Source organism: Diceros bicornis, chromosome 1 (genome assembly GCF_020826845.1).
Source record: "Diceros bicornis minor isolate mBicDic1 chromosome 1, mDicBic1.mat.cur, whole genome shotgun sequence".
NCBI classification, from domain to species: Eukaryota; Metazoa; Chordata; class Mammalia; order Perissodactyla; family Rhinocerotidae; genus Diceros; species Diceros bicornis.
Window position 1 is genome coordinate 32,925,284 of NC_080740.1, and position 15,079 is coordinate 32,940,362.

Below are 15,079 nucleotides of genomic sequence, written 5' to 3' on the forward strand. Positions count from 1 at the left end.
CCTTTCGCAGCTGCCGCCGCCATCTCCACGTTTGCGGGGCGGGAAGGAGGGAGGGAGACTCGCGGCTACAGCTGGAGCGGGGTTCTCTCCGGGGACGGTCCGCTCCTTGCTCTCCTTTTCCTCCTCCGCGCGCCGCTGACGCCCGCCCCCTACGCCCTCCTCGCGCAGCCCGGGTCCGAAAGGGAGAGAGGAGCGGCCGGGCTGGAGAGGCCAGCAGCCAGGCGCGCGCTCGGAGGAAACTGCTGCCCGATCCGTGTACCTCCGCGCCCAGAGTGCACCCCGGCCCGGCCTCGGAGGCGGCGGCAACAGGAAGGGGCTCAAGTGGGGGAGGCGGGGGCGGCGCCGCGGGGGCGGGCCCGGCAGTCCCGGCGCTAAGTTGTGGGGCCCGGCTTTCCCGACCCGAGGCTTCTCCCCTCGGGTCCTCGGACGTAGCTCCGGGCCGCCAGCCCCGGAGCCGCCGGACCCGCACCTCCTCGGTGAGGAGGGCGCGCCTGCCGTCGTCGAGAAAACTTTTCCTGCCGACTCGGTCGGGGCGGCGGTGGCAGGAAGTCCGGGCAGCGACCTCTCCTCTGCCTGCCCCGCGCGCCCTGCCGGCTGCCGGCGCTGAGCTCGAGATCAAGTTTGCGGGGGCCCCTTCCGGGCTGCAGGCGGGTCCCGCCTCAGGAGGGACGCCCGGCCCCAGGGAGGGCGGCGGCCAGGGCGAAGGCCGAGGTCCCCTGGTGGCGCCGGAGACAAGGTGCGGAGTGCGGCCCGGATCCGCACCCGCTGCCGAGGGCGTGGAGAACAGGAGCCCGGGAGCAGGGAGCCTCCGGCGGCCGCTTCCAGGAGTCCACAGCCCGCCTCGTCTTCTGAGTCAGGACAGTGTCCTGGCCCCCAGTCTATCGAGGAAAAATGAAGTTAAGCCGCCAGTTCACTGTGTTCGGCAGCGCGATCTTCTGTGTGGTGATCTTCTCGCTCTACCTGATGCTGGACCGGGGTCACTTAGACTATCCCAAGAGCCCGCGCCGCGAGGGCTCCTTTCCCCAGGTAAGGACAGGGAGAGCCGGGGCGCGGGGCTCCGAGAGGGTAGGCTTGGGGGCCCCTTGTTACCGGCTGCTCCGCGACCTCTCTCTCCCGCCGCGGCCCCGCGCCGGGGCAGGGTGAGGCCGGACCGGAGGAGAGTCTGAGCCGCCTCCAGCCCCGGCTCTGCAGCGTTCCAACGGCGGTGACCGCGACCCGGGAGCCTCCTGGTCCCGGGCGCGCCGAGTTAACAAAGTGCCGGGCGGCTTGCGGTGGCTGGATCGCGCTCGGGGGAAGTGGCCATGTCCCCGCACTCGCACCCGGGCCTGTTTGGGTGGTCTTGGGCACCTGCTGGCCGGGGACCGGGCGCGGCGTGAGGCTCTCCCCGCCAGCGCAGAGCCCGCGCACCGCTGTGGGTAGCCCCTTGGCCCGCACGGGGTTAAGCTGCACAGACCCCCTGCGCGCACCCAGTCGCGGAAATGGATCAAACAGACCCCATCTGGGCGTATTTTTACCCCTCACTGTTTCTTGAGAAATAAACAAAAGTTTATTTCGTGTTGTAGTCCTCTTAGATGTGAATCTGTAGGGTTGATTTTAGTGTCGTCATTTGTCAGCTATTACGTCGGGTTTGTTTGGAGCAGACGTGGGAGCCTAGTGGGGAAGCGCGTGTTATACTCTGGCCGGAAGCTGTGGGGCGCTCAGTCCTGCGCCCAGCGGCCAAATTGTCAAACGAGTCGGGAAGACGACCCGTCTTAAGTCTTTTATTTAAAGTTACTAAAAATAAGCAAATGTACACGATCGGTTTAATTTGGAAGGATACCGCGCCGCGTGTGCAATTTCAGTTTCAAGTTATTTTCCAGTGACCTGTGCACTTCAGAAATTTCAGTAAAACTAGGTATTGTGTAGTATCCTCTGTAATGAATGAACGTGAACTCAAAACCCTCACAAGCTGATCTAACGATTACTTGTTTAGGGACAGAGAAACATGGGACTTGAGGAGGCTAACGTTTTAATTTTTTTTCTTTTGTGACAATTTAAATGACCAGAGTATCCTTGCAATATGCTAGAGCAAATGGCTTGAATTTAAACTACAAACTTTACCTGAATTATTATGGAAGTGAAAAAAGACCCCTTTGTGGATGCTTTCATCAATACAGAGCACTCAAAATATTTTGCAGGTGGAGGTATTAAAAATCTTGTTGTGAACACATGCATCAAATTTTAAAAGCTTTCGCTTCTCGTAGGTAGTATGATTGAGAAAATATAGTGAGATAAGCTCTATGGGATATCTTTAAATGTTGAGTTTAGAGTTGTTACAGTGCTTGTTGATGAGTTTGGATAAAACAGTTCAAAAAAGATGAACCCTGTGAAGCCAGAGCAAAAGGAGGAGTTCTAAGGTCTAAGCTTGCTTTAATATGTTGTATAATTTTGGGGCTAAACTTACTGAGATTTTTTTTTTTGCCAGTAACTGCATTGTCAGAATTTTCTCCATTACAGGAAAAATCATAAAAGCTGATATATTTTACTTGAAGTGTTATCTTGAATAATGTCCTTTGGCTTTGGCACGATGGACATTGGAAATGATTTATGCAAACAAGTGGGACAGGAGTTCTCTGGCAACCTTGACATTTTACTGATTCTAAAGAAGTGAGTGACTCATTCACTTACTGGTAAATTTTAGGTAAAGTTAATTCCAATATTTTAATATCCAGCCCTAGTCCTTGTCAAGGGGCTGAAGTTCTGCTTAGAGAGTAAAGCATTTGATGGAAAGTGACAGTGGCTGCTAGAAGAGAAGGCCCTGTCTGTATTCTGTTTTTGTGCAAGGGGAGAGGGTTTGGAAGATGGAGCTTTTTATACCTAAGGTTGCTTTTCTCAGATTTTTGGTGCGGGAAGAAGGCCCCCTTTGCTGATTTAGTTTTGGAGAGCCACAGAATCCCCAAACAGGTGGACAGGACAAACGCTCTGTAAGCTTAACTCGTGTTTGTCTGACATCAGCCTGTGTCTTACACAAAAAAAGTCAATTCTGGAAACCGTCACCCAGTAGGTGAGGAAACTGAGGCACAGAGAGATTGACTTGCCCAAAGCCACACAGCTCAAAGCTGATATTTGAACAGGTGGCCTCCGGAGTCTAGGCTCTCAGCCATTACGCTCTCCCACCTCTTAGAAATTTTTTGCCTACTGTTTAGGCCCCAGTCAGCTTTGTGGAAAAATCTGATGTCGAAGGAGGAGCATGTTGCTCTATGCCTCCTTAGCTTATGACTTTTCTTTTTGTAAGGAACTTTTATTATGGAGCTCTAATGAATGTTCTCCTTTTTCTGAAACATTTAATGTTTGAGATTTATACCTCTCCCAGAATGTCTTCTAGCTCACTTTAGAGCTAAACATTATAATGAAAACCATTATGCAGCACAGCCTCTAGCATTTGAGTTGATTTTTTTTTTTTTCACTGCTTCTAACTCACATGTAAACCTTAATTTGATGCGAACACCAAACACAGCAAAACTAGGTTGCAGTATATTGTATTTCTTTGGTGTGTTTGGCTACTGAATTCCTTAGTTTTAGTAGAGCCAAGCTAGTCAGTCACTATCATTGTTTTGGTGTCTATTAGAATAATTTATTTAGAAAGGGATTGATTTCCTCTGAATTGTCCATTTTAGTTTCAGTTAATATAGAACCTTCAGGAATGTATATGGTCCATCTTATAAGCAAGATATGTTCTAAAACCATCCAAGATTGAGAGCAATCTATTTGCTAGCAGTTATTCTGGCTTTCGTTCTTTTTCCCTCCTCCCACGACTCGGGGTTTTCCACCACTTGGCCAGACTCTGGGGTGGAAGTGGGCCCAACTCAGGGTGCTCCAGTTTCTCCCATCCTGGAGCAGCTGCCTGCCTCTGAGATAGTCTTTGGAAGGCTTTCCCCTGTACTGCTGGGAGGAATTCCTTTGAGGCCTGGAGACAGCAGGTGGCCTTGTCTATTTTAGCTTGTGTGTATATTTGGGGGTTAATAAATCTCAGCTAGAAAAATTAAAGTTCCCCTCTAAATGAGAGGCTGGCCAGGACCTAATGCCCTGAAGATGCTTTGAGGTAGCTTGTAAGAATGCCAACAGATGGAAAGGAGAAACATTGTTAAAGTCTTCCTGAAATTCTTCATCACTTCTTACAAGCTGATTACACAAGTTGCTTACTGTCTACATTGGGTATAATAGGATGTCTTATTAATATCTTATGGTTGCATCTGGAGAATTAAATTAATGAGTCAGGTTTTGTATAACAAATGATCGGTCTTTAAATAACTAGTATAGCATATGACCATAGGGATTAATAATTAACTCTTCAAGGTCTCTTCAGAGATTGAAACTGATGGAAAATGTTCAAGTGGAGTTCAGACTTGATCTTTGTGCGCAGACAACAGTTATCACCTGAGAAAGTGAGAATGTCTTTAAATAAATATTTGATTGAAAGACATTGGAAGGTGGCGACTTTTATGCCTTCTGTTTTTTTAACTTTTATTATATGAAAAGTTAATACATATAGAAAAATATGCCTAGACACTTTACATCTCTAGTGCTTTTTAAAGAGTCCAACATAGCTGATGTTTAATAAAAGTTGACCTCAATCCCCCAATTGTTTTTTCTTGCTTTCAGAAATCTGTGAATGTTCAGAACAATATATAGAAAAATATGACCTTCTCTGCTTCTTTACACTCCAGTGCCCTCTCTTTATAAACATACCACTTGTTGTTGGGGTTTCTGCAGGTGTGTATAAGGGAGTTTGTTTCATTTCTTGGAGTATAATGTTTGAAATCTGTGACTTTGGGGAAGTGATGGAACTTGGACAGTGGTGGCAGCCAGGCATTTAGGAGGAATGCAAAGACATGCAAGCCTCGGGTCTCCGCTACCTGCTCCCGAGTCCAAAAGTCCTGCAGGACTCCCGCCCAGCATGTTTCACTAAGACCCGAGCTTACTTCCTGTACACCAACTGGGACAGACACTCATGACTTCATCTGATCTGAAAGCTTAAGTTTATTATTTTTTTAATTGAATTGAATGTGTTGTTCCCAGATCAACACTGTTATTAGGGCCTAAATAAGTACTTTTGTTAGGGAGATGCTGAAATCCTGTTTATCTGAAGGAGGTTTTCTTTGTGACTCATTAATTAGCCTTAAGGGATATCTGGGCTGTGGGCAAAATATTGACTAAAATTACCACTTTTATTTGTTGTTTTTACTTTGAGTAAGCTATTGTTTTTGTGATAGCTGTTAAAACTTGGGCCCTTTTTGACAGATGGGAATAAGTGTTGAGATTTTCCTAGAAGGTGTAGTTGAGTAGCTGCTGCTGTGTTCCTGCTTTGTTCTTAGCTTCTTGAGCCCAGCAGTCTTAGTTTTCATTTCTTGCTTTGTTCCCTCACTTCCATGGAGAGGGAGCATCTCACATCTTTAAGAAAATGGGAGGATATTCAACAGTTGGGATATAATCTCTGGTTGCTGGGCTGTAAAGGCCTTGTTGGGTTTTTGGCCCCTTCCGTCTTGGTGGTCAAGTTCCTGGTAACATGAGCTTTTACATTACATGTAGAATGAAGGAGAGGAGGAGGAACTCTAAAAGAAGGAGTTTCGCTTCTTTTCATAGTTGTGATTAGTAGGTTGATCAGGAGAGGAAGTAGACATTTTAGCTAAAATGAGTTTCTGTTTTCAGTTATAGATTTCAAACCTAGTTGTAAATTTTAAGGTTGAAACCATGTTTAGTTTCAAACAAATTTGAGGGTTGACTGTACTAAGTGGAGTTCAGACCTAGTACTTGAGTATTGCTAAATTTGCCTTGTGATAGGGAGGAAGCAATCATTTGATTTGAATGAACTCAGTCTTGAGGTCATAATGTAGCTTTTCTGTGAGATGGTATATTTAAGGTAATGGTATTTATACTTCTATGCAGACAAGCCCATAGTAGGTATCCAGTAAATATTTTATGTTAAATTTGTAAACTAACATATTGTTTGCTAAAGAAAAGATCAACCTAGAAGCACTTTAGTTTAAAACTGTATATAAACTACCTTTGGCTGCCTCTAGCCCAGAGTTTCACTACCTTGTTGCTATTGACATTTTGGGCTGGATAATTCTTTGGTGTTAGGGGGCTGTCCTATGCATTGTAGGATGTTTACAAGCGTCCCTGGTCTCTACCCAGTACATGCCAGAAACACCTTTCTCCTTCCCTTTCTCCCCATTATAGCAACCAAAAATGTCTCCAGAGATTGCTAAATGTCCTCTGGGGGGAAAATCAACCCTGTTGAACACCACTTTGGCTGCAGTCTAGCCAAAGGCCTATTTTTTGTGCCCACTGCACCTTGTTAGCATTTTGCATTTTAGGAAGGAGTGATCAAAAGGGTTAATTCTAATACTCAGAAGGATAACTAGCATCTTTTGATGATTGAAATGTATCCTTTCTCTGGATGCCTAAAATTCACTTAACCTTTTTAGGATTCTACATTGCAATATGTTACAAAAAATACAAAGATAGATTATGTTCATGTGCAAGTTAAAGAAAAAACAAGATTATTATAATGAAACTTTTTTTTTAATTGGATACACGTATTATTCTGAGAAAAGAATTATAGTCAGGTGATAGTAAGTAGATCATCTTTTACTTTCTACAAATTTGATTAGAAGTTGGCAGTAGTCCAGATTTATTCCCCTTGCCTTTTAGCACAGGAAGATAAGATGTATTGATTAGTAATAAGGTGGTATAAAAGTCATATGCAAAAATAATTTGAGATGTCTGAAATTTTCTCAGGCAAGCTATTTACTTTCTTCAGTGTATTACTTTATTTCTGTTAATTCTGATGATTCTGGTTACTGCATTTTATGTTCCTTCTTGAGATGAGAAAAAGCAGGAAAAGAAACTGGAACGTAAAGTGGATTAGGACTCCCTCCTGTTCATTTCATTTTGTTCTAAATAGCCTTTTTTAAGATGGGGATGGAGGTAGGGATGGAAAAGAATGAAGTTCTTGGCAAATACACTCTTTCCTTCCCTTTTTGTCCCTAAGGCCTCTAGTCTTGAACTCTGCCTGAGTCAGCTAACTCTGGGCCAAATCCAGCCTGCCACCTGTTTTTGTAGGGCCACAAGCTAAGAATGATTCTTACGTTTTTAAAATGGTTAAATATTTCATGACATTGCCACTCTGGCTGCTTTTGTACTACAAGGGCACAGTTGAGTAGTTGTGACAGAAACTGGTCCACATTTACTATCTGGCCCTTTAAAGAAAAAGTTTGCGAATTCCTGGTTTAAACTGTATTTCTCTGTGATTAACATTGGAGGTAAATAGTGTGGTTAGATCTGTTGAAACAGAGGTGGGATAATTAAAAACAAACAAAATTCTCGTAAACTGGTTATTAGATAAGCGTTAGTCAAACTTAGTGTTTTGAGAGTGTGGTTTAAAACTAATGTTATCTACATATTTCATAGATTTCCAAGTATCTTCAGGGAACTTCTATGCTAGAGCATGGACATGCTTGACATGTTTGTTTCCTTTCTATCACCTGAAGGTTTCTCACTACAGGGCTGCTCTGGGACCGGGGGTTCTGGGACATGAACTATGCAAAATTGATCCATAGTCTTAAGATTGAAAACCCTGACTTTCTTGTATTTTGGATTTGCTGTAATTCACAGATGGGCTGAATTTTGAACCTAATCTGACTGCTTGGGTTAGTTAGTACTGTAGAGGGAGAAACTGGGTCCAGGTACCTTCTTCATAAACCATAGCTGTGGGCCGGAACTTGGCAGTCCTCTCTGGGACCTTGAGGGCTGCTCAGCTTGGAGGCGCGGAACTACCAGGATGTCCTCAGCAGCACTGGACTGCTTCTCTGCCTATCAAAGAGTAATTAATTCCTGCTAATTTTGTTCCTTCTCATGCTTCTTAACGATTACGTGCGACTTGCTTCATTCCTTGTTTCACAGGCCACCATCCCATCCTCAGAGATTTTGCTATCACTGTTGAATTGCCGTACACCTACTCTGAACAAAATGGGTGTAATTCTCATTGAGGGGTGTTGCAATTTTTAAGAATTTATGCATTTTTCACATATAAATGGATTTCCCACTGGTTTCCTTTGCTGGTAGGCACCTTTGGAAGTCTAGAGAAACTAAATGCTTTTTTCCAAGGGCAGAGCAGGCCCCAAATGTGACCCTGTCCCACCAGTGAACCTCATTGTCCTGAATCAGGAATCTGGAGAGCCGGGGAATTTGCCAATGATTTTTTCTTTTAAACACGTTTCTTCCCCTGATGGTGTTTAGTTTTGTGATGGGAAGCTCTTCCCCTTCAGGGTGAAGCTGCACTTTGGGGCTGAAGATGTGCTTCGCAGCAGTTGCCTTCTGTTCCTTCATACCAGAGGTGTGGAGGAACGTGGAATGTATGGGTCCTAGCCTTTGTGATAGCATTCCTACCTGTGGAGCGTTAGAGGATGGAAACCTGAGAATGTGAATCATTCTCAGAATTATTTTCTACAGAAAAAAAGTCCTGAATTTACATTTTTAGAATCTAGTGAGCACCCCAGAAAAGTCATTATGTGAAAAAGTCAAACAGAATTTTAGAGTAGGGAGGGTTCTTCCAGGTCAGGTAATTTAGTCTTTGATTTTCCAGATAAGGACCCTGAGACACATAAACTGGACTTCAACAATTTGCCCCAGATCCCATAACCAGTCATGGCATACCTGGGACGTGCGTTCAGTGTCCTTTCTGTTGTATGATACCCAGCATGTATTTGACAACTTACTATGTGTTAGGTACTTTGGAAATTATGATGGGCAGATATGTTACTTGCTTTGACAGAGCCTCTTAGTTATTTGAGGGGAGACAGTTGCTGTTTGTGAAATAATTAGAGACAGTTGAGTGTTATTTAATTATTCATTAAGAGTTAAAGAAGTTAGAGCAGTGTCTGGTATGTAGAAGATGCTCAATAAATGCTAGTTACTACTAATGAACAGAGATTTAGGGGGTACTTACTATGTACCGGGCGTTGTTGTAGGTTCTAGGGATACCGGAGCTAAGAAGAGGAGTCTGTGATCTTAATTTATATTCTTGATATAAGGGCAAAGGCCTTAAAGGGGATTCAGAAACAGAACTAAGTTCTGGTAATGGCCTAGGTCAAGCTGACTATAGGATATGGGAAAGAAGCTAGACTTTTCTGATTGGGTACGACTTTGAAGGGAGAAGGACATTCCTAGTGTGAAGTACAATGCTTCTGAAGGCCTGGAGTCGTGGAGGAGCTTGGCATCATGAGAAGAGCTGAGGAGACTGGATGTAGAATCTTTGGTGCTTATAGTTGGGAAAACAGGATGGGTTGTTTGGAATCAGATTGTGAATTGCCCTGAGAGCCAGTCAGAGGAGTTGTGAGTTGGATAGTAGTGAATCATTCAAAGTTACTGAGGATACCAGAAAGCTGCTTGAGAAAAGCAGTGTTGGAGAATTAATTTCGTAGAAAATTTTAGACCTGGAAGAGAGCTAAGAGAATATTCAATCTAGATTATTCTGGTAGCAATGTGTAGGAAGACTCAGAAGCAGGAAGGAACTGAGAATCTGTTTGAGGTAATACAGACATAAGGCAGTAAATCCCTGTACCAGGATTGAATTGGCTAGAATCAAGAGGAGGAGGGAAAACGTGGAGACATTTTGTAAAAAGCATCATCAGGGCTTTCTAAAAGATTTGATACAGGGTAATGATGGGTGGCTTGAGTGAAAAAATTTCTCCCACTTTTTTCCTTTGGAGCATTTGGAGACTGCTTGTACTGTTTGCAGAAGGAGATAGTTTGAAAGATAAGCTGGTTTGAGAAGCGAAGTGCAGTTTCATTTATGATGAGGTGGGTGTGAGTGGAAATAGCCAAGTGGGCTGGAGTGCCAGAGTGGGAGAGCAGGGAAAGGAGATGCTGATCTGGTTGTCATCAGCTTAGTTGAGAATGAGTGAGCTTGCTAGGGGATTGTGCTTTGTGAGAAGAGAGCAGAGAGCCAAGTACATTTCTTATAGCCAAAAGCTATGCTTCTTATATTAAGATGATCGTGTAGCAGATGTTAATAAAATGAAGCAGCTTGTATTCAAATTGTCAGAAACCAGCTCATTGATCAGCATACCTAAGAAAAGATAAGACTATCATAAGGAGGGATTTCAAAGAAGCGTTTCAGTAGGAAACTAAAAAAGACCTTCTCATCTTTGGCCCAAATTATGGGGCTAAATTATTTTTTCTAGGCTATAAGAACAGAAAATAGATTACTGTGTGTTTGTGTTGGGAGTGGGGGGGAAGAGGAGTGGAGAAGGAGAGATGTTGATTAAAGATAAAAAAGCAACACCTCAGATAGGGGCCTCATAGCTCCAAGTTCTGAAGATCAGACAGATTTCTGAGAATACCCCCAAACTGCCTCTTGCTTATAATAAAGAAGAGCCCTTCCCATTTGACTGGTGACTGACCCCCTCACAAACTGAAGAAATAAGCACTGTCTTTGTCTCAGGACCACATCTTGAAAACTTGTGGGGCCAAATGAGGACAACACTTTAGATGCAAGATATTTCTTGTGACTTTTAGGGAGAAGATCTAAACAATAATTGTTTAAAAGAAAAAAGGTTGGAGAAGAACCCAAGAAATTTGTATCCGTAACTCATTTTTGAAAGCTGATGGTATGATATTTAGAAGTTTGCTATTATTATATTTTTAGATATTCTATTGTGCCTTACTATTATGTTTGTTGCTTCTGTAGTATTTACCATGCCCGACCTTGCCCTTGTAGATCAATTGGTTCAGATGGATTTTTATGAAGTCCGTAGGAAAGGATTTGTAAAACTTGAGAATCTTTGGTGCTTGTAAAAAAAAAAAAATAGCTAGGAAATTCAGAAGTTATAATCATTCAGATAAGGTTTGCTAAATACGTGTCTCCTATCAGTAAGGAATAGAAGGGGCTTATTCAGGAAATGATTAGTATGAATAAGATTGAAGCCAGGCTGATTATCTACTTAATACAACCCTGCCTTCAGAGGCTCCCCCAAACTATTTCTGCATGAAAAACCATCTTAGACATGTCAATTGCATTTATTTTAAGAGCTAATACTGTTTAGATTGATTTGCTTTTTCATTACTGACAATTATTCTCTTTTTGCGTTAAAATTGTGTTTCTCAAAATTACTTGTGTAAAATTATAATATGTCGATGAAACTTTTATTAGCAGATCCTAAGAAATAGTGTATGCCATTCATCCATGGGGAATGAGTTTAGGTAGTATAAATGGATAGTGCTTAATAACCTTTGTTTACAAAGATAAGCATATGTCAAAAAATATAAGACAGATTAACCAACATAGACCAGCAATAATTGACCAGATGACATATGACATCGTGATCCTGGTTCCTTGGGAATTGTTGTGGCCTGAAAGTGCTTCCCGTGAACTTTCATGTATGTTCTTGAGTGGGGTACACTGTTGTCATATTATCTCAGAGTGCTGTGTATAAGAATAGAAATACAGGGGCTGGCCCGGTGGCGTAGTGGTTAAGTTCACGTGCTCTGCTTCGGCGGCCTGGTGTTAACAGGTTTGGATCCTGGGCATGGACCTATATACTGCTCATCAAGCCATGCTGTGGTGGCATCCCATATTCAAAATAGAGGAAGATGCCACATTTTCTTAATCCAGTCGTCGGTCGAGGGACACTTAGGTTGTTTCCACTTCTTGGCTATGGTGAATAATGCTGCAATGAACATAGGGGTGCATAAACCTCTTTGGATTGTTGATTTCGGGTTCGTTGGATAGATTCCCAGTAGTGGGATGGCTGGGTCATAGGGCATCTCTATTTTTAATTCTTTGAGGAATCTCCATACCGTTTTCCCTAGAGGCTGCACCAGTTTGCGTTCCCACCAGCTGTGTATGAGAGTTCCTGTTTCTCCACATCCTCTCCAACACTTGTTGTTTTTTTTCTTGGTGATTATAGCCATTCTAACGGGTGTGAGGTGATATCTTAGTGTTGTTTTGATTTGCATTTCCCTGATGATTAGTGATGTTGAACATCTTTTCATGTGCCTATTGGCCATCTGTATATCTTCTTTGGAGAAGTGTCTGTTCATTTCCTCTGCCCATTTTTTGATCAGGTTGTTTGTTTTTTTCTTGTTCGGTTGTGTGAATTCTTTATATATTATGGAGATCAACCCCTTGTCAGATGTGTGTTTTGCAAATATTCTCTCCCATCTGGTGGGTTGTCTGTTCATCTTGATTCTGGTTTCATTTGTCTTATAGAAGCTCTTTAATCTGATACAATGGAATACTACTCAGCCATAAAAAAAGACAAAATCGTCCCATTTGCAACAACATGGATGGGCCTGGAGGGTATTATGTTAAGTGAAATAAGCCAGAAAGAGAAAGACAAACACTGTATGATCTCACTCATATGTGGAATATAAACCAACACATGGACAGAGAAAACTGTATTGTGGTTACCAGGGGCAATGGGGGTGGGGATGGGCACAAGGGGTGAAGGGAATCATATATATGGTGATGGACAAACAAAACTGTACAACCCAAAATTTCACAATGTTAGAAACTATTAAAACATCAATTAAAAAAAAAAATAGAGGAAGATGGGCACATATGTTAGCTCAGGGCTAATCTTCCTCAGCAAAAAGAGGAAGATTGGCAATGGATGTTAGCTCAGGGCCGAGCTTCCTCACACACACACACACACACACACACACACACACACACAACACACAAGAATAGAAATACATTAAAAATATGTTTTAGAAAAACAATCAGTGTGGTTTTTAAAAAATTTTTTTTGCAGAAAATAGTATTCCAAGAACAATTTGGGAAATACTGAATTAAGGAGAATTCTATTAGTCAACTCTTAATTTGCTTAGTGCCACTTAATTGCAGTTATTAAATGTATTTGAAAATAATAAAGCTGCATTGTATGAAAATATTTTATAATCCAAACATTTTGTCCTACTTACAAGCCCTTCTTCTAATAATCATTTTTAAAAAGATACCTGTTTTGCAGAATTTATAAAATAGCTTGATGCCTAAAATGTTGCCTCAACAGGAGGTGGTTTCTGTGTAGCTGCAATGGGCTGGTGCATGTGGGGGCCATATGGTTCTAATCTAAATATACATCTGGAAACTCATAGGTAGAAATGGAGCTGTGGAGAAAGTGCCAGCAACTGGAGTCCTGAGCACATTTTTGGAAGTGGTGAGAGGACGGGGATTGCAAAGGTAGGGAAAACCGGTGTGGCCTGTCATTACTCCAGGTCAGGGCTGGGATCCTCTATAGTGATTCTGGCAGCTGCAGTGTGGTCACCCAGGTGCGGCACAAGTCCTTTGAGTACCCTACTGGGGCAAGGGATGAGCTTGGAGTCCCAGCTCTTCTCTTCACAGTCGCTTGGCTCTCTTGTTGTATACCTGCATCTGAGTAGGCTCTGTCACGGTCACACCTAGGCAGGTGTGAGATTCATGAACAATGATTTGCCAGGGCAAAGACTGCATTGCTCCTGTGTTTTGGCAAGATATTATGTGATTAGATATTCTTTATGCTCACATGGTGAGGGCATTTATTTCTTTGAATGGATAAGTGGAAGCACAAAGACAATACCTTGGAAGAGATTCAGGCATAAGCTCCGGGTCTGGGAAATACCATTAAAAGGTCATTTGTAGCTGTGGTTTGTGGCTGGTGGATGGTGAAGTCAAGTTACATACATAACTGGCCGCAGCCCCAGATCACACTCTTTTTGGCCTCAGCACTATGCATCTTAAGGGGTGGAGTGGTTCCTTGAGGGGTTACCTGTCACTTTATCAAACCAAAATGCTCTCCTGTTAAGTGCCTGAGATCTGACTAAATAGCAGGATTTTCTGTGCGGTTGAATAGCAGCTGACTGACTTGGAACTACTGCAGTAACAGTGACACCCTGGCTGGAAATACAGACTCTCTTTTACCGAATCACTGTTCCTATATTTAGCTTTAAGGCAGTGGTTCTTAACTGAGGATGTGTGAGAATTGCCTGGTGAGCCTTTTATGATTATAAAAGGCGGATCTGTGCACTCTCTCTAGGTAATCCCATTCGTTCCCAGTGCTGTAATTCGTATTTATACTGACCGCTCAAGTTTATGTATTCTCCTCACTTTCAGGCTCGCGTGCCTACCTGACACCACCATTGCGTTAATAGTTCCAGAACAGAACCTTTGCCCCTCATTCTGCCCTTTCCACAGCATTCCTTGCTTCCCTAAAGTGTCACCCACCATTCTCCCAGTTGCCCCAGCAAAAAACATCATCCTCCCAGTTGCCTCAGCAAAAAATAGAGGCCATTTTTCTTTTTTTCCTGTCCCTCCCTTTCCTAGTTCATCTGTCCTGTCAAATGCTTTCACATTCCTCCACCTCCGCTGCCTTGGTCCAAGCCGCCATGGTGGTTACCTGGCAAACTGCAGCAGCCTCTTATTCCACTTGCGTCTCCATAGCTCCAGAATAGCTTTAAAACGCTTTTTATTCATTGGCCCTAAAACTGTCCAAGATGAAGATTTGATGTTTCTTTCCCTGAACAGTATTTTTAACCATAAAGTCTTTTCCTACCTCCTTTATTCATAGATAGGTGTATAGCCTTGTTAGACCAAAATATGCCCCTGGGAAGACAGCTTATAAAGTCACATGGGCTCACCCTCTGTTGCTCCATTGCATGGGCTCTTTAGGCTCACAGCAGCTCTCCAGCTCTTCTGGGGGTTATTTGGGCAGACTTCTTCTAACAGGGACTGCAAGTGTAAGGATACTTTCTAAACTTTTTTTATATAGGGTCAACTCTTTGCCAGGTATATTAGTTTCTTATTGCTACTGTAACAAATCACAACAAACTTAGTGACTTAAAACAAGAAAAATATATTATTTTACAGTTTTGCAGGTTAGAAGTGTTAAATTGGTCTTTTTTTGTGTGTGTGTGAGGAAGATCAGCCTCGTCCTAACATCTGCCAATCCTCCTCTTTTTTTGCTGAGGAAGACTGGCCCTGGTCTCACTTCCGTGCCCATCTTCCTCCACTTTATATGGGACGCTGCTACAGCATGGCTTGCCAAGTGGTGTGTCGGTG

The 15,079-nt window shown here is 43.1% G+C and overlaps 1 protein-coding gene across 1 annotated transcript in view; it reads left to right on the plus strand.

Annotated features, from left to right (window-relative positions):
* The first annotated feature begins 810 nt into the window (after positions 1 to 810).
* The window catches only part of MAN2A1 (mannosidase alpha class 2A member 1), a 163,746-nt gene continuing 149,477 nt past the window's right edge, over positions 811 to 15,079 (plus strand). The window contains exon 1 of the mRNA XM_058538311.1: positions 811 to 1,026. Within this exon, the coding sequence (XP_058394294.1) occupies positions 892 to 1,026 (135 nt within the window). The 5' untranslated portion in view covers positions 811 to 891. The remainder of the gene's footprint in view (positions 1,027 to 15,079) is intronic.